Source organism: Onychostoma macrolepis, chromosome 07, assembly GCF_012432095.1.
Source record: "Onychostoma macrolepis isolate SWU-2019 chromosome 07, ASM1243209v1, whole genome shotgun sequence".
Classification (NCBI taxonomy): Eukaryota; Metazoa; Chordata; class Actinopteri; order Cypriniformes; family Cyprinidae; genus Onychostoma; species Onychostoma macrolepis.
In genome coordinates, this window is record NC_081161.1 from 37,820,866 (window position 1) to 37,840,675 (window position 19,810).

Here is a 19,810-nt window from a genome sequence, read left to right on the forward strand (position 1 = left end):
AGTGTGTATCAGTAGGTTATTTCACATTTTATAACTATAGCCAGGATTTCAGTGAGGGAGTACAGAGGGGGATGTAGCTCAGTGGTAGAGCGCATGCTTCGCATGTATGAGGTCCCGGGTTCAATCCCCGGCATCTCCACTTGCTTTTTCGTTCAAGAAAACAATAGAGGACTAATAAAAACATTAACACAAAAATCACTTTAATCTCATTGTATGCGATGACAATCGCTAAATTTACAGATTTTATGTCTATAGAAAACCATCGTCTGCACGTACATTTGTGAAGAGTTGGGGAGGAGACACTTGAGTCGGAAGTTGCACTCCTGCGCTGATCATTGGTCGATTACACGCCAGTGGGCGTCCAAATCGCACCACCATTGGTCAGTTCAGCCCCCAGTGGGCGTGGTCACAGGCAGACGCACGCAAACAATCGAAGAATCCTGCACATTCCTTACTGGAATAAGAATAAGATTTAAATGTCTTCACTTGGGAGTAGGTAAAACGAGTCTAGCCGTTTAGGAGATCTTTAACTGCGCGTTGTGTCAACTGTGCGTTTTAAAGCAAAATAATGCAATAATTCGATTAGCATTTTCCTCTGAGAAAAAAATCTGGGATCATTGTTAAATCGCACGGATACTTTTTTCTCAAGTTAAGATGGATTCGCCCAAGGAATTACCTCCTTCTTCAGCGATCTGAATGCAAACGAGTAAACACGAACGATCTCTTATTGGTGAGTGCTTGCATGTCTTAATTCGTCGCATTTGGGAGAAAACGGCCCTTTTGCTTCGCACTGTGCTTGCATCGTGCACGTTCTGTTAGAAAATATGGGTTGTGAGCATGTTATAATTGACAGATAAAACAAGTAACTGAGTCACCATCACAAAATGAACGGCTACCATTTTATATATTTTAAGAGCGGGAATAGTAATGATGGCGAACAGATTTAAAGATCTTCTTTGCCGATTCCTGTATCGAAGTATGGTCATTTTTTAAGGATGCAATGGAAGAAAATGCCTTACTAAAATGTCTTGCATGTAACAACATTCTGTGGCAAGCTGTTTTGACATTTAACATCTCTGTCTATTTTATATTACTAATACTTAATTTTATTATTAGTAAGTACTTCAACCGTAACTGTTTATTTTTCAGTATTACTAATACTTAATTTATTATTGGTTAATATCCTAAAAGTGAGCAGTAACGTCTACTCGTATCAAATTGCATATTTTGCTATTGAATTCTACAGGTATCTGTGGATCAGATATTGATTGTTTACTATTCACTCATTGGTTCTTATTCCAGTTGTTGCTAGGACCTGTTACAGTTTTTTTTTTTTTTTTTGGCACCCAAATAGTAACGAACACCTGCTTATTACACACCAAATTAGAGTGTATTCCAATGGTTACTTGTAACATATTAAACTTACTATTAAAGTCAATACATATAACCAGTAAAAAGAAAAAAAAAGTGACTAGTGAGGTGGAAATATATTTCTATAATCAGCTGAAATAGATACTAGGTACCAGTGTCTAATAATTGCATACTAGTAAAGCTGCAATAGGCAATGATACTAGTACTAAGTAGTAATGATAGTAACAAGAAGGAAAGAAATGCGTAATATGCATGTTATTAGTGAAAATGACAGGTGTGCCAGTCATCTTTTGTTTACTGATTGAAAAAAAATGCACCAGAAACAGAGAATATATAGTAGTTAGTTTAGATGAATTAATGTTAAATTGGCTTGCCATATCGTGCTGCATAACATTCCCTTTGTGGTCAAAAGCATCGCTTGCTTATAAACGCACCTGTGCAGAACACGGGAATTAGTCGCTGCAAAATAATGCACTAAATCAAGACGCTATCAGATGTCATTATTGTGGACGTGATTTTATTTCTCGCGTAGGTATGAGATGTTGTTAGCCTCGGCCGTGGTCGTCTGGGAATGGCTGAACGAGCACGGGCGCTGGCGACCCTACAGCCCGGCGGTGTCCCATCACATCGAGGCGGTGATCCGCAGCGACCCTCGCGGCGCCGGGAGCGTGGTGCTGGGCCAGGTCGACTCCCGTCTATCGCCGTACATCATTGACCTGCAGTCTATGCACCAGTTTCGGCAAGATACCGGTGAGAGGGAACGATATCCTACCTGATTTTATCATGCATCTTCTAGCACATCCATTGTATTTTATTAATTTGGTTCCTTTACTCTGAGATCAATCAAAAGCGCTAATAATCTCAGCTCTGTATTGTGATGGCTTGAAGGCAAATGTCTGCAGATGTTTGGGAAGCTCATTGTGCTATGAAAATGGTTGGGCTGGGCCTCAAAACCTTCATTTCAGCAACAGCCTCTTCGTTTTTCTCAAGTCAGATCAGTGATATCAGTTTTCAGCTTCATGTTTGTAATTCACATTTGTCTATGTGTCATCCAGTGTAGCGTTCAATTGGCTCTGCCATGAACTCTTAATGATTTTTGTCAATGCACACGAGTGCTTTGCTGGTGAGAAGGAAGGAATGATTTGAACCTATAACAAGGGGCAACGTGAAGCCGAAACAAAGGGGTGGATTGTTGGCTGTCAGAATTTTGGGAGTCTCCATCGCACATGCTGACAAAGACCATTGTGCAGGACAGACTAGACTTCATGGGAAGATGGAGGAATGGAGAGAATGGGGTTGGTGAAGGGTAGCGGCCCATCGCTTCAAAAACACGAGAGAGGAGGAGATGGAAAAATGAATGGTAGTAGAGCGAGGTCATGCAGGGGGGTCGGATGGATAACCTTTGTGTTGTTGGACTGTCAAATTTTGAGACTAATTGTACTGTAGCACAGTTCTCTTGTACTTTGGAATCTGGAGCAGACATAACAAGGCTTTATTTGTTTTTATTATGTCTGAAATATATTCTTGAGGTTTGCTTTGGAAAGACATAACAAAAGTTATCTGATGCTGTCGGTGTAGTGTCACAGCTGTCACTCAACTGTTGTAGCATCCTTGACATTTTAATATGCATATCTTTGCATTTGGCGTTGTTAAAGACTCATTTGGCTGAAAACCCAAAACTGAAAATAAAGTTTTGGTAATTGAACTCAGGGTGTCGTGTTCTCAGATTATAAATTAAACCAGGTGTAGTAAAGTTCTTCTGCAGCGAGCCACAAGCTTCTGCAACAAGCTTGATATCGCAGCCTAAAATATTACATGTAATGAATTGCTATTCTAGCATCGTTTTCAGTCTCTATGAACTATGTCCACACTGCTGACATGTTTACAAGTATGTCACTTTTTCACATTGTGTGCACAAAAAAACACACTGACACAGTCAAAATGCATCGGATAAGCTTTAATTTAACGGCACTGTTTTTGTCAATGATTTCAGGCCTCCTAAACTATTTCAGAAGAATTATTTATTTTAGGGCTGTCAAACAATTAATCGTGATTAATCACATCCAAAATAAAAGTTTGTGTTTGCATAATATATGCGTGTGTACTGTGTTTATTTATTTTTAAAAAAGTATAAATGTCTGTGTGTGTATGTGTTTATATACATAATAAATATACACAGTACACATATATTATACAAACACAAACTTTAATTTTGGATGTGATTTAATCATCTGACAGCCCCTTGTATGTATTCATTTATTATCGATTGATTGATTGAGGATATTTGGCTGAATATTTTTGGTTGCTGAAATTTTGGTGTAGTACTAAAATACGGACATCTAAAGTTTTCATTCTTGCTCTCCAAGGTGGTTCAATTAATAAAGATGACTCATCTTGTACGCGCATATACAATTTAATAATACACTCCCATGAATTTGTGTTCAGCATCATTCTGAAGATGAACACAAATGAAGATTTTGTCCACACAAACAAGATATTCATGCATTAAAAGTACAAGAAGACATTGTAAAAGGAATCCATATGAATCAAGTTCATCAGTTTAATCCAAGTCTTCTAAAGAGAGAAAAATGCTTTATATTATGAACAGATTTAATTTAATTACAAACAAAAGACAAGGAACATGTTATTAAACGTGAAACTATGTATTTTATTATAAAGCATACTCCAATAATGTTTTTATTTACAGCTTCAAAAAAAATCATTACATACATAGAGATTAAAATATAAACATTAAATTATAATATAAGCTCATAATAAAATATAGATCATTTGTGTTCCGAAGATGAACAGTAGTCTTACGGGTTTGATACAAAACGAGGGTACCTGGATGATGACAGAATTAAAATTTTAAGGTGAACCAATCCTTTTACCTTCATGTCCAATTTCCTGTTTCAAGGAAATACGTTAAGACAGGAATAGAAACTGTACTCATCAAACAACTTGACATCTCTGCTCTTCCTTACAGGTACGCTAAGACCCGTGCGGCGAAGCTTCTACGACCCGCGGTCGGCTCCGGGTCAGGGATGGGTGTGGGAATGGGAGAACGACTCGGGCTCATGGACGCCGTACGATACCGAGGTCAGCATCGCCATCCAGGCGGCTCGGGACCGGCAGCAGCCCTGGCTGGACTTAACGCCGCTGGGCTTCTGCTACCTTATAGACCTGCAGAGTATGACGCAGATCAACGGACAAACGCAGCGGCGCCGGCGCATCCAGAGGCGCTCAGACCTGGCCTACCCGCTCGTCTCCGGCCCGCTGCCTAAACCGCACGCGTGGTCGTCCGCTGGAAGCGGTGGACTCCTGGGGGTGGGCGTATCGGGGGTCAGCGGAGGGAACGGCAGTGCCTATCCCAGTGGAGCTCTCCCAGCTTCTGCTATTACTTCACTGGGTCAACCGTGCTCCTGCCAGCAGTGTATGCTAGTCTTAGGCGTCAAGACCCCTAGCATGGCACAAACTCTCGGGCGGAAGCCCCCGCCCATACCCAAGCCGCCGAGCCCAAAAGCGCCATCAAGAGGACACTCGTACTCGCTTACCCTGCCTCACCCTCCATCCCTGTCCCGAGTCCTCTCGCCACATAGGAACTCCACCTCGGGTGCTAGCGGAGGCTTCGGACACTCCCTCTCCCTGCTGGGCTCAGCCACTGCCGCCCTGTCGATATCCTCCAACCGTCCTCCTCCACCTGCTGTGCCGCCACCCCCGCCACCTTCTACCATACCCCACACGACCTCCGTGTCCAACCCTACTGCACCTACACCCTCCAACGCCCTTATATCTACAGTGACCACCTGCGCTCCCACACCCTCTGCTCGTGTTCTGGGTCCCGTGTCGTCGGCTTCAGCCGCTTGTGCCGCCCCGGTGCCGCCTCGCAGCAGTCTGGCTGGCCTTAGCCGCCCTGCCCTGCAAAGAATCGCCATGGCACAGTCACGGGCACTCATTGCATCAGGGTAAGTCATCACGTCTGGAGATCTCTGTGATTGTAAATAGAATCAGAAATAGTACTCTGTTGTTCTGGGGATCACGGCCGTTTCTAGATGGTAACGTTAACTGTGACAGCTGCGATTGTGAATCTCATGAGTGTTTCACAAAATGAGGTTTACTATTTTCCAGTGATCTACACTAGCCTTCAAAAGTCTGGGGTCAGCAAGATTTTTTCATTCAATCTTATTAAGCAAGACCTCATCAAATTGATCAAAAATGACAGTAAAGGTGTTACTGAAGATTTTGATTTCAAGTAAACGTTGCTCTTTTCAACTTTCTACTTCTCAAAGAGTCCTGAAAAAAAGTGTACAGTGGTGGCCAAAATGATTAGAACACTAGTATTTTCACCAGCTAAAAAATGGTTTTAAGTCAAAAGATAGATTGTGTCAGTAGGAAATATCAGTTTACATTTCCAAACATTCATTTTGCAATTAATTGTACTAATCCAGTGAGATTTGTGTTTGCACAAAGAGTCTGACAACAGCCAGTGCTCCACACAGAGATCTGATCTGATCATCATCCAGTCTGTCTGGAGTGACATGAAGAAACAGAACAAACTGAGACAGACTAAATCCAGAGGAACTGTGGCAACGTCTCCAAGATGCTTCAAGAGACCTACCTGCAAAGCTACAGTACTGTTAAAAGTTTTAAGCACTTTTGTAAAAATGCTGTAAAATGAGGATGCTGTCATAAATAGATTTTCTTTTATCAATTAACTTCTATTAACTAAATGAAATCAACGTTTGGTGTGAACATCCTTTGTGTATAAAGCAGCTTTTGCCCTTGGTGCACTTGCACATAGTTTTTCAGGTAGCTTTGCAGGGAGGTCTCTTGAAGCATCTTGGAGACGTTGCCACAGTTCTTCTGGATTTAGTCTGTCATAAAGTTGAGTTTCGCGTGAGGCCAAAAGTATCCCAATACAGAGATTTCAGCTTTTTGCAGAACAGAAAGCCCTTGGTTTGAAAGTTACTTCGAAACTGTGCTTCATGGATCGTTACACTAGTTACGATAGATAATTTGACCACATTTTGCTTGTGCTTGCATCTTGCAACATACTTGTGAAGACCAAATTTTGTGTTTGCACCTCTGTGTGAAACAAGTGTGAGATTGTAAAATGTCTTGGCTTGATTTCAACCTCTTTCACTTCAAATGTCAAAACCTTGAATATTTACAGAAAGACTGTCACTCTGGAATGTGTACACAGAGATAGTTAGCTCAGATTTATTGCTCTTTTCAGAAAACATTTTACTTAAACTGCTGTAACATAAACATGACATTGGAAAACTGGAATCCAATATGTCCCATGTATTGATTACTAGTACATTTGTTATCTTTGTATGCGGGCCTGTGCTGTGATGTGAAACGGTTTCGCTTCTGTAATAGTTTATTTTTGAAGAAAAGGAACTTGTTTTTTCAAGAATACTTGAAATGTTGACACATTTAGGCCTGTTAAAAGAAAGCAAGTTTTATTTAGAACTGCTGGCCTGTAGTTTAAGGCTGTTTTTCTTAGCGCTTGGTCAAAACCTGAACCTTAACCTGAACCTGAACCTCCCCTGCTTCCACTCTCTTTTCTCATTTTACTTTTGGGATCGGACCTCTGTACTTGGTACGGCAGAATTCTCCCACGTCCTACTTAAAATTTAACATTGGAATGGCACTCAAAGTTGAACATCCAACATCAGAACAGATCAATCAATCCCAACTTTAATTTGAAATAATTTCAAGACAACTAAAGCAGAGGTTTATCGGTTATTTTCAAGTGGAAGTGGAAGTGAAAGTGGGAGAATTCGGTGTTAGATGTTGTCTAGAATGCAGCACAACTGGAACAATTTGTGGTTGGAAATTGGACATTTAAACTTGAGTTTTCCCACCTTTGTCTTCGTCTGGAACAGGGTAAAAGTTTTGAGGATCATAAGATAAGATAATTAAAAAATATATATTATGTTATTTTAAACTACTGTTCAAAACTTTGGGGTCAGTGGGATTTTTTAAATGTTTTTGAAAGCAATGTTTTTCCCATTTATGCTCACCAAGGTTGCATTTATTTGATTAAGAATACAGTGAAATATTGTAAAACATGATTTTTATATATTTTAAATCAAATCAATTTTTGTCATGGCAAAGCTGAATTTTCAGCATCATTACCCCAGTCTTCAGTGTTTCATGATCCTTCAGAAAAAATCGAATATGTTGATTTGGTGCTTAAGAAACATTACTTATTATCATCAACATTGAAAACCGTTATGCTGCTTAATATTTTTGTGGAAAACATGACAATGCATTTTTCAGGATTCTTTAAGGAAATTGAAAGTTTGAAAGAACATTTAATTTCATTTACATTTTTTCATTTTGCAGATGCTTTTTTTAAAGCGACTTCCAAATGAGGAATACCACAAGCAATTGTAAAAGACATAAATATTTGAAATTGAAATCTTTTGTAACATTATATATGTCTTTGCTGTCACTTTTGATCAATTTAATGTGTCCTTGAGTATTAATTAATTTCTTTCTTTTTTTTTTTTTTTTAAATCCTGCCAACCCAAACTTTGGAACGATAATGTATGTCACATTGAAAAGCTGTGTGGTGGTCTGTGGGTTCCATGTGAGAAGGCAAGAGAATAGTTAATGAAAGGAAGCTTTCTAGACATAGCTGGTCGATGGGAGTCCACCACGAGTGTCAACAGGTCAGTCTCGTTCATTAGAGTCCCCCTCCTTCTTTCTGCCTGTTCTCCCTGTTCCCCGTTCCCAGGCTCCGTTCATTCCTGGGGGCCCCTTTAGCTCCATTGTGCGAGTGTTTTGGAGAGCGTGTGTGTGCGCTGAGTGTGTATCCAAGGCAACCTTTGTTGGCAGTCGGCAGCTTGGGTTTTGTATTTGCAACACAATGCAGTTAAAGGGGGGGGATGTCAGTGGAAAGACAGAGGAGGGGGATAAGATTCGGTAGTCTGTGTGAAGGAGGTTTGGGAATAGTTGCTTGATTGAGCAAGTGTTTGTTTTGAGTGTGTGTGTGCGAGTGTGAGACTCAGACGCTGTCCTATAGACACAAACGTCTGTCTCAGACACTGGAGGAGCGCCGGTTTAAGTATATGCGTAGTGGCATATGACTTGGATGAGGAATGAGCCATGAAAAGTGAAGTGAGCCAACAAACAACATATTCAGCCATGCTCTGGCATACTGATAAGTCACAGGATGAGGTTTAGATTTTTACAAGCATGCTGAATCATAAATATATTATTCCGCAGTTGCTCAAAAGTGGAAAAAATGCTGTTTTTGGGATTCTATCAGAGAATCCTGAAAAAAATGATACATTGATAAGAAGAAATGTTATTTGAGCACCAAATCAACATATTAGAATGATTTCTGAAGGATCAAAGACTGGACTAATAATGCTGAAAATTCAGCTTTGCATCACAGTTATGAATTAAATTTTGAAATATATTCAAATAGAAACTAGTTGTTTTAAATTTTAGTAATATTTCACAATTTTGCTATTTTACTGTATTTTTTTATCTATAAATGCAGCCTTGGTGAGCGTAAGAGACTTTCTAAAAACATTACAAAATCTTCCCGAACCCAAACTTTTGAACTCTAGGCCTACATTTGGAAATATCAGAAATATTTCAGATTGTGCACTATTTTTAGGTTAATATGGCACAAGTGCTTCTGTCATTGAAGTGAAAGCGGATAAACCAAATTCTATTTCTGGAAATCAGTATTTTTCACTTCAATTTATGCAGTCAAATATGTTTTAAATCCAAAATAGAAACATTTTTGCCTGTGAACCCATTGTGTATATTTAGATTATCATATAATTTAATGAGTGTTGATAGACCAGGCGTTCTCATTTCTTGTGCTGATATGTTTAAAGGAATGCTCCAGGTTAAATACAAGCCAATGTTCCTTACAGCATCTGTGCAAACAAACAAAAATGATCTTTACAGTAATGCACCTACAAAGTCAAATGACCAGAATAAATGCACAAACATATAAAGGATATGTGAAGCTAGTGTCATGAAATAACTTACTAACATGGTAACTTTTGCAACATATGGGTTTCGTTTGCCACTTGAGTCACTTCCTTAAAATTGAATGTGAACGCTAATGGCTTACAGACCTCCTTGACCTAAACCCTGCACATATGTTTTTATGAGTTATTACAGATGAGATGATTTTATTTTTTATTTTTTGTCTTTTCGTGCCTCAGATGCAGATCCCTGAGCAACAGGTCACAAGTGTTTATATATTTAATCCACTAGAGGGCGCTAGAAAGAAAATTCTCTCTGTGTTTGGACAGTCTGAGAATTATATTGCACTTCTAGATCTTAAAAACAGTGTAGAAAGCTATATTGTTTAAATGTTTTTCATTTTACCAAGTAAAGTATGCAAATGTATATTTGTTTTGTTCCTACACCAGGACAAGTGTGATTTCAGCTGGTCAGTTAACAGATGTTTAGCTGATGGTGAAAATGATTAGTTGTTTGTGGTAATGACTGCACATTTGTTTGTTCTTTTTTAAATTCCGTTTCACTTGCGTTTCTGCCACCACTGAATCGTGGCTTTTCTGATGGGCACCGATTATCCCCTTGAGCAGCATTTTCACTTCTTATTTCAGTCATGCTTAGTTTTTTGAGGTGGGTTTCGGTCTGTCGTGGGTGTCGTGTGAAAGCAGGGCTCCCATATGGCACCTGTTGCTGGACGCTAATTGAGCCTGACGTCACTGAGGAGAAATCTCTTTCTCTAATATGAACCTTCACCTTTAAACCTCCTTGATCTTTTCCATGTACACTTGCAATGGACACAGTAAACAATCGTACGTTCGTTCTCTTTGTTTAGCACATTAGTAGTAGAGTTAAGCATTACTCTCATGGTACTGGCTTGAATTATAGTTACGGAATATACACAAAATACACCAAAACCTGCTTTTTTTAGCACAGAATCAGTTATTTTCATATTTGGTATACAAATAGGCCAGTAAGCACCATGATTTTGCTGATATAGTAAATAATGAGAGGCTTGTGTGATTTGTTCGAACTCAGTTGGATTGTTTTATGGTGTATAGAGAGAGAGAGGGTTAAAAGTTTAGTTTTTTTGTAAATGGAACCATGTTAATATTATGCTTTTGGGCATATACTATGGTATTCTTTGAAGTACCATGCACATAATGTGGTACACTACTTTTCAGAAGTTCAAAAATGTTTTAAAAAGACATTAATACTTTTCTTCAGCAAAGATGCGTTAAATTGATCAAAGGTGACGGTAAAGACATTCATTATTTTACAAAACATTTCTATTGTTTTCAACATTTATAATAATCGGAAATGTTTCCTAAGGGAGCAACATATCAGCATATTAGAATGATTTCTGAAGGATCATGTGACACTGAAGACTGGAGTAATGAGGCTGAAACAGAGAAACGGGGATAAATTACATTAAAATATATTCAAATAGAAAATAAATGAGAATACTGTTCACAATATTACAGTTTTACTGTATCTTTGAAATAAATGCAACCTTGGTGAACATAAACAATTTATTCAAAAAAAAAATTTCCATCCCATTTCAGCTTCATGATTTATATAAAATAACATGGTATTACCATCTGATCCCACAGTATTTTAATAAAATGTGAAGCTCACAGAAATGCCTATAACAGAAACAAAAGTGCAAGCAAATGGGATTCAATCGACAGTGCTTCCTTCAAACAAGCTGAAGAGTAAAAAGGATTGTGACCAGATCAAGGTCAAGGGTCGTGTCAGTGAGTTTTTTTCATCAAGCTAGCAAAACCCCTTGATGTTAGAGATACCTTGCCTCCTGCCCTCTCCACCTGCTCCCTGTTTCCTCTCCTTCATTGCTGTCTTCATGTTCGTTAGTAAGTGACTACATCTGGCCGTGGTTTGATTAGGTGAGTTGTGCTTACGCCTGCAGCCATATGGGTTTTATGTTAATACCACTAGATTAGCCAGCAGCAAACGTGACTGAGATTTGCCGGTCTTCTCTTTTCACCCCCCACCAGCACATCCGTGTCAGCTCCCTGTTCTCCCTCCTCTACTAATTTTTCATCTTGATGGTGGCACCGTGTCCTTTCGCACCTTGCCGAGAACGCATTAGCTGATGTTGGCACACTGATCTGTGTCCCAGTGTTTCGCTTGTATAACCCATAAACACACTCCTGCTTGCACGTACGGTCACAACGCCACACTTCTTTCGTTTATTCTGGAAGACTCTTCAGGTCAGTGTGAGGACTGACAACACAGCTGTTCAGGACGGACGTAATGGTTAATGACTGTTATGACATCATGGTTTATCCTCATTCCGTTATCAGCATCATAAAGATAAACTTTAGCACATTGATAAAGATTTTCCCTCATCACTTCTGCTTTCCAAACATCTCGTACCAGGATTGGACCGTTACAAAACAATGGTCTTGAAGTTTATATACTGAATGAGTAATTCTCATAAAAACATGTCCAGGTCACATTTCAGAAGAAAATTATACCAAACTGTCATTATTTTAAAGCATGCAGATGTTTTACCTGAAGTTCCATTGGTTATTCCAATTATAAACTCATAATTGTAACTTTTTTTTTTTTTTTTTTTATGTGAGTGATTTGGTTATTTTTGGATTTATTTATTTATTTTTTTAGGTTTTTTGAGTGTTTTTATGATTAAAAATTATAGGTAACTTATTTATATATATATATATATATATATATATAGACAGACGGACACAACTTATACTTTATATATAATTAATATTATTACTACTAAATAAATATACATGTGTGTGTCTGTACAGACACACACATGTATATTTATTTAGTAGTAATAATATTAATTATATATATATAAAGTATAAGTTATGTATAAAGTAATAAATAAATATAAATCATAAAATATATTCGTATAAAATATATTTTGTGAATTTTTCACAGTTGCTCCATTTATTTGATCAAAAACACAGCAAAGAAAAATAATATTGTGAAATTATAATTTAAAGTGTTTCTGTTTGAATATATTTTAAGATGTAGCTGAAGTTTTTTTTTTTTTTTTTATTAACAGTATATAAATATTTATAATGTAATTTCTAATTTATTTCTTTTGAATTTGGAGTGAAATAAGACCCCCGGCATGTTCTTGACAGATTTGGTGGAATTCATCCATATATATCCTTGTGTCTGTGTGTGCCCATATACGACCAAAACGTTTGAACTCGTGCAGGACGCACACATGGTATGGTATGTTTGTGTGTGTGTGTGTGTAAGCAACTGTCTTGCACTATGTGCCAGTGTGATGGAACCTTATGGCGGTGTGTCCGTGTGTGACGTTGAGAGGTAATCCCGGGTCTCTGTGACGTGGATCACCTCCTTTCCTAGCTGCTCGTCAACAGATGGAAACTCGAGGATTAGCACTATAAGAGCGACGGCTGACAGAGCGAGGCAAGACAACCTCATCCAACAGAAGAACAACTCGCAGAAAGAGATCGGGGATATATGTGAACAAAACTACATTGATTCCAGGCTCTCTAGAGGGGAAAACAAATCAATCTGACTACAGAGACTGCCAAACATTCGTTGAAGAAGTTTGAGAGCAGAATCCAAACATTACTCTTGAGTGTTTTCTATTAGACTCGATTTTTCCTTTGGATATCATCGGAATAGTTGAGGCATGACTGTTATCAAGGTCAAACAGTGAGTATCTTTGAACATGTTATTGTCTTGTTCATTCAGTAATTGGTAAGCTAATAGTTCTTTAATAGTTTTTAACAGCCAACCTTTAATTCCTTAATTATAAGGAAAAGTTAGAAAAGTTTCGAACAATAGAATACAGTGTCATTTATCAGTGGTTATTGTCATTGGGTTTGGTTTTTAAGTTTAACATAAGAACAGTTTTACCTCAGTTGTCTTTAGTAGTAGTTTTTGGTTGTTCAAAATATCGCTGTTGGTTAACTTTTATAGTTTACCTCATATGTTTTGTAATGTTGAGGTGAGATGAACTGGAAATGTTTGACCAAGTACACTCTGGCAATCTGAAAATCCCCACATATGGACAACAGGTTGTCTGGTCATGTGAGGTTTTGATGTGCGGCACACACTGCTGTTGTCTGCTGACTCTGTGCCAGTTTTGTTAGTGGCAGCAGCAGGTTTGACAGAAGGTGTGACCTGGTTTACATACCGCAGCGTGACTCGGCATGTCTGCAGGTCAGGATGGGGATGATACGCAAGCAGGTGTAGCTGTGACAACAACATGGTTATTTCTGTTCGGATCTAGATTATGATTATCGATAAGACCATGGAGGTGTGTGTGTGGGTGTTTCTGACTGGAGAGAGGTTGCTTGCGTAGTGGAAGCATGTGTTTCATGTCTTATTTCTTTTTTTGTGTCTTTATAGAGTCCCCACCGTCCCAGTGAAGAACTTAAATGGATCCAGTCCTGTCCATCCAGCTTTGGCAGGTGAGAAACAATATGCAAATAAGTTATAAATAGTGACTGTGATGATTAAATATAGTAACATTTGGGATAATTGAAGACAGTGAACCTAAAAATAGATGAAATGGTCTCTTCTTATTGGATAGGTATCACTGGGATTCTAATGAGTGCCGCTGGACTCCCGGTCTGCTTGACCCGCCCACCCAAACTTGTGCTCCACCCCCCACCTGTCAGCAAGAGCGACATCAAACCTGTGCCAGGCCTCGGCCATTGCTGCCGGAAAACTACAAAGAAGCAGGCCCGCAAAGGCAAGGAGCAAAGACTTTGTTTAATGCAAATTACAATTACTTTAAAAAAAAAAAAAGAATATATATATTTCAAAACACAATAAAAACATTGTATTAATATTGTGAAATATTATTAATAATAATAAAAATATCACAGAAGTGAAATAAAATTTCACACTATTATTGTTTTACTGTATTTTTAATCAAATAAGTGTAGTCTTAGTAAGCATAAGAGATGTATTTCAAAAGCATTAAAAATCTTTATTCCAAACTTTAGACCAGTAGTGTATGTATAAACAATATATATAACAAAATATTAAAATTTTATGTATCATGTCACATCTTTATCTTTCTCTAAATCCTTATTTGATTGAACTTTTTCTTTCATTTGAGCAGGTAGAACTTCAGAAGAAGTTGTTAGAAGATATCTCCAGAAAGTCCGCAACCCACCTGAGGAGGTAAATATACATGATTCACGTTTAAAAATTATTTTTTATCAGTATGATATAATCATTTTAATTAAAATATAATACTTATTTTTAATGATCTTTCATTAGATTCATTAAACTTGATTCAATTATTATTATTTTTTTTTTAGGATTGTACCATCTGTATGGAGTCTCTCTGTGGCCCATCTGGCTATAAAGGCCCAGGTGTCGGTGGCATTTCTCGAGCAGAGTCAGTGGGTCGTCTATCTCAGTGTGGGCATCAGTACCACCTGCAGTGCCTGGTGGCCATGTACAACAACGGCAACAAAGACGGCAGCCTTCAGTGTCCCACCTGCAAGACCATCTACGGTGTTAAAACGGGCAACCAGCCACCAGGAAAGATGGAATACCACGTCATTCCTCACTCCCTTCCTGGACACCCTGACTGCAAAACCATCCGGATAATCTACAACATACCCCCTGGCATTCAGGTAAGACTCTTAATTTAGAGCTTGTTTAAAACCACTGCGCTGCACAGAGCATTCATTCACATTGGCATTTGTGCCACCTACATCATGTTGAGCTGCTGCAGTGTTATATAATGGCTTGCATACATTATATAACCATAATGTAGGTCTAAACGGCTCTGTCTATGATTGTTTTAGGGTCCAGAGCATCCCAACCCCGGGAAGCCCTTCACAGCCCGTGGATTTCCAAGACACTGCTACCTCCCTGACAGTGAGAAAGGCCGCCTGGTGAGTCTCTAGACATTGGCGAACACAATCTCTTTCATCCTCTTACAGGGTTCCTGAGTGTCCTCCAAAATCTTACATTTAGTTAGTTTTATCAGAGTTGTACGCAAGGTTGTAAAAAGACTATATAGTATAGGAATAGTTCACCAAAAGATTGAAAAGATTCTGTCAAGCTGTATGCATTTCTTTCTTCTGTTAAACACAAAAATGTTGGTAACCAAACAGATGCCGGTAGCCATTGACGTCCATAGTATTTTTTTTTTCTCCTTGCTATGGAGGTCAGTGGCTACCAGAAACTGTTTGGTTACCCATATTCTTCAAAATATCTTCTATGTTCAACAAAAAAAAAGAAATTCATGCAGGTTTGGAACATCATAAGGGTATGTAAATTATGATTTTGGGTGAAGTATCCCTTTAAATATATTAGATAGCATAAGAAAAGTGCACATACTTGCAAAAGGTCTTAAATTTAGCTATAGAAAAATAGGAATCGCAATATGGCTTAATGTGTTATTAAACTTCAAAAGGCAAAGATTGAATTAAATATAAATTAAATACAAGTATAAAATGTAATCTCTCTCTCTCTCTCTCTCTATATATATATATACATATAATTTATAATTTTGACTCCTGGTGCTGAAACGTGAAGGTTATAATAATATAAAAAAATTTAACTTTTTTTTTTTTTTTTTAATTAGACATTTTACAATGTAGGATATAAAGTCTTTAAAAGGTCTTAAAAAGCCTTTAGATACCATGACTTACTCCTCTTCTTACTTAACTTCAACATTTGAGGTTCTTCAGCTTCTATTCTAAACAGTTCCTGCTCTGATAGGTGTTGAAGCTGTTGCTGGTTGCTTGGGACCGCCGGCTGATCTTCTCAGTGGGCACATCCAGCACCACGGGCGAGACGGATACGGTCATTTGGAACGAGGTGCATCACAAGACCGAGTTTGGCTCCAACCTGACCGGCCACGGTTACCCAGACTCCGGTCACCTTGACAACGTCTTGGAAGAGCTGAGGGCGCAAGGCATCACTGAGGAAGAGTGTCTGAGGGACTGAAAATTCAAGTCGGACAACAAAGACTGAATGTTTTTTTGTGTTAGTGTTGCCAAATCTGAATTCAATTCCCAGCTCTTGTTTCTCAGAATACCTGAGACACTTTCGAAATCAAAAAACACGAAGTTTAAAGGTTTCTAAGTCATCATCGCTCAGTTTTTTTCAGTGATATTAGCCCTCCTACTGCTAAAGGAATTGTACAAGCCTGTCAGAAGTGGGACGGCCAGCTGCAAGAGCTGTAATTTACAAACAACATTGCACTGTGCGTGATATTGTGGTGGAGCCGTTGTCTTTTTGAAAATTCCTGTTAGCGTCCTCCCCACAGAAACTAGATTTGGTACGGTGCAATTTTGTGGCTAGTGGGCTGCAGACATGGACGAAAAACCGAACTGCCGGTGTCTGTTCAACCATTTAATGTATTGTAGTTCTGTGAAGGGTACGCAAAACAAAGGTACTTCTGTGCATGTAGTTGTATCATTCGGTGCAGAGGCGATTACGTCTCTGTGTAACCGAGGCCGCCACTTGTTGCTAACTTTGAAGCTCCAGTTGCAGTTTTAGATGCTGGAACGTGAATGTTTACTGCCTAATAGTGGCACTTGTTAACATATACATTCCAGTAATAACCACGGTATTTATTTGACGACATAGTTTTCGAAATGTTTGCAGTATTTACATTAACCACTTATATTTGTACTTATTTTATTGTATCTTACATTATTTTATAATGTCGAAACGAGAAACCTGCATTGTCATTGATTTTGGGAAGAAACCAATCTCTGTCCGAGGACTGAAAGAGACATTCAGTGCAAACTGCTTTGTTGATCAGTATTAAAGAAATGTTGAGCCAAGATGAGATTGGAGGCCCAACGGATGGACAACGCACAAATTTAGTGAAAACTCATTTCTTTGTGATTGGATTTGCTGTCGGAGAGCGAAGAATTACGAACAGGGCCTGTGCGCCAACTGAGCCAAGCTCAATTATAGTGTGTTTGTTTTGTTTTTTTATCACCAGTTTAGGAACCATCAAGGTTTAGATTCTCCAAAATTGAAGGTGTGGGCCTTTTAAATGGTTACGAAGAGCAACTAACCTACCCTGTTAAGTCCGTTGAAGTTGTATCCTGTGGACAAACTATCTCCGGTTGCCTTTCTGGTCGGTTATCGGTAGGTCTGTGGTGGACCTGTTTACAAAGCTGTTGAAGAAACGACTGCATGTATGTACATGCAAATGTGTAAGCTTACATTTATAGTTGATGTGCTGTATGTATGTGTTTTATGTACACAATTCTTTTCCCCCTGCATCCAGAAGCATGTGGAAGTAAATGAGTATTTCTTTTTCTTGTATAATTTTTTTATAATATACTTTTAATTGATTTAACTTTTTCTTATAAGCTATTAGGTTTTTTTTCCACTGTGAAGTTTTTAATTCCTTTTATTGCACTTGTATGATTTGATTTATTGTCCAGCCAAGTTCCTCATGATAGTTGCTATGGAGACAACAGTGAAAATGGCACCGCTGCCAGGATGAAAACTGTGAAGACAGAGAACGGAGCTAGGAGAACTAATGTTGCTGTATAATATAAAATGTACAAAACAACTCTTGCATATTACATAGCTGCTGGAATACTGAATAAATATTAAAGGCACTCAAAAAAAGAAAAAAAAAAGAAAAGAAACGCTGGTTTGGGTTCATTTTTTTTCCCGCAGCTCAATCTTAATTTTTTTTTCTCTCACATTAAAAAATGTGGCCCTTTTTGCATAGTTTACTTGTGTGAGTCAGGCACTAAATATTTGACTCAGTAGGGGGCGATGTTCAACTAAAATAATCAAAAGAATAGAAGGGATCCGCACTTATTCTATGGCCTATGACTGATAAAAGTACCAATATATAACACAATTTAATGATAGCAATTTTTTATGCACCATGCTGTAAATATTAAACAATTATTTTCCATAATTTCACAAAATGTGCCAAAAAAGCATTATTACTTGACAAGGCTGTTGGTAGACAGCCATTTTACTACAATATTCTCAAAATGGCCCAAAATCAGCACTAGACTGTCAAGATGGCAATAGGATGGGCTGCTCTCTCTCTCTCTGAATTAAAAATTTTATCATGACACAAAATTAACAGACCATCTGGTCCCCCCCTAAGACCAGGGCATTTCCTCTACAGGCAGATGATCCAGCTTGTTAATTAATGCTTTCATGTTATACGTGTTATATAACCCTGAGTCTGTATCAGAACAAATTCAAAGAGCAAAGGGTTTGGTGGTATGAATCTTAAAATATGTGTGTGTGTGTGTGTATATATATTTAATCTAATACTTAATCATTTAATCTATCTAGATAGGTTTGGTGTAAATCTGGTTCCAGCATAGATAGATAGATATAGATGTTTTTAATATATATTAACTGGTGTAATGTGGTTTAATGATTATGAAGCCAAACTGTCCTTCCCCATAATGTATATCTGTGCTCATGTCAGTCTGGAATGTCTCCAAATGTCTTTTAACAGAGTGAAGTTGATGTGAAGGTGATGCGTCTAGACAGATGGGCAAAGCACATAATGCGGTTAACACTGAGTTAGCCATAAAGAAGCACATGCACCGTGTGTCATCTCAGCTGGTAATCTGTCAAAAGATAACCCTGCCCCCCAAATCACTACCCCCAATATCCTGTCCGTGACCCCCTGTAGCTTTGCTAGAAGATCTAGTAATCTGAAACACTCGGGTGCGGTCAGAGTCGAGGAAGTGTTTGAGGGCAAATGTACTGTGGTAAAAAGGGCTCAGGGCCAGAGGGGTAATTGCGCTAACCTAAACGAGTTTCGTGCTGCAACGTGCCTGCAAAATGAACGTGCATGTTTCCAAAACCTTTTTAGACCAAGTTTAAAGCCAAATCGGTCTGACTGCTCATTTTTGGATCTGACATCAAAACAACCTCATTGTCTTTCTCAATTTTCTTGTAGTTTTAAAGGCATTATATCAAGTGCAAATACACTTTCTCTAAAATGTCCCTCTAGCCCCTTCTCTATTAAAAGCTTTTAAGCTCATAAATGCTCAGACTAAGTGGTCTGGAGAGAGGCCGGTTGCCTGGGCAACAGCACACTCTGCCGCTTTAGGTCCCCAGAGGAGTCGTATTTCACATGCAGATTTTCTGCCTGCCCGACCCACTTTGTTGGCTTTCAGCTAAAAGCTTTTTGCTGCAGACTGACAGAGACAAAAGAGTAGAGGAGAAGGGGAAGGGTTTGGCTAGAAGAGGAGGGCCTTAACGGGCTGTTGCCAGGGTAACTTGACATCATGCTGACGAACTTCCCTCTTTAAAAGCTTTTAAAGCGATTGCTCCAGCCCTCCAGGTTCCATTTTGAGGCCTCTTAACTAAGCATGGGGGGAAGGGCAGCAGAGGCCTGTCTCTCGCACACACAAGCACATGCTTGAGAAAGCAAAGTAAGGCCAGGAAAACAGACTGCACTGAGAAAGAACCGAGCTTAAAT

At 38.6% G+C, this 19,810-nt stretch overlaps 1 protein-coding gene and 1 non-coding gene across 2 annotated transcripts; both read left to right on the forward strand.

Moving 5' to 3' along the window:
• Nucleotides 1–67: 67 nt before the first annotated feature.
• trnaa-cgc (transfer RNA alanine (anticodon CGC)) lies at nt 68–139 on the forward strand. The gene has a single exon. It is a non-coding gene; the product is annotated as a tRNA-Ala (tRNA).
• Nucleotides 140–403: 264 nt separating this feature from the next.
• Nucleotides 404–17,979, forward strand: dtx4a (deltex 4, E3 ubiquitin ligase a). The gene is made up of 9 exons (XM_058782943.1): nt 404–730; nt 1,904–2,121; nt 4,358–5,336; nt 13,756–13,817; nt 13,940–14,101; nt 14,477–14,538; nt 14,679–14,999; nt 15,174–15,263; nt 16,096–17,979. Exons 2-9 carry the CDS (start codon nt 1,911–1,913, stop codon nt 16,321–16,323), a joined length of 2,115 nt encoding a protein of 704 aa, XP_058638926.1. The 5' UTR covers nt 404–730; nt 1,904–1,910; the 3' UTR covers nt 16,324–17,979.
• Nucleotides 17,980–19,810: the final 1,831 nt, after the last annotated feature.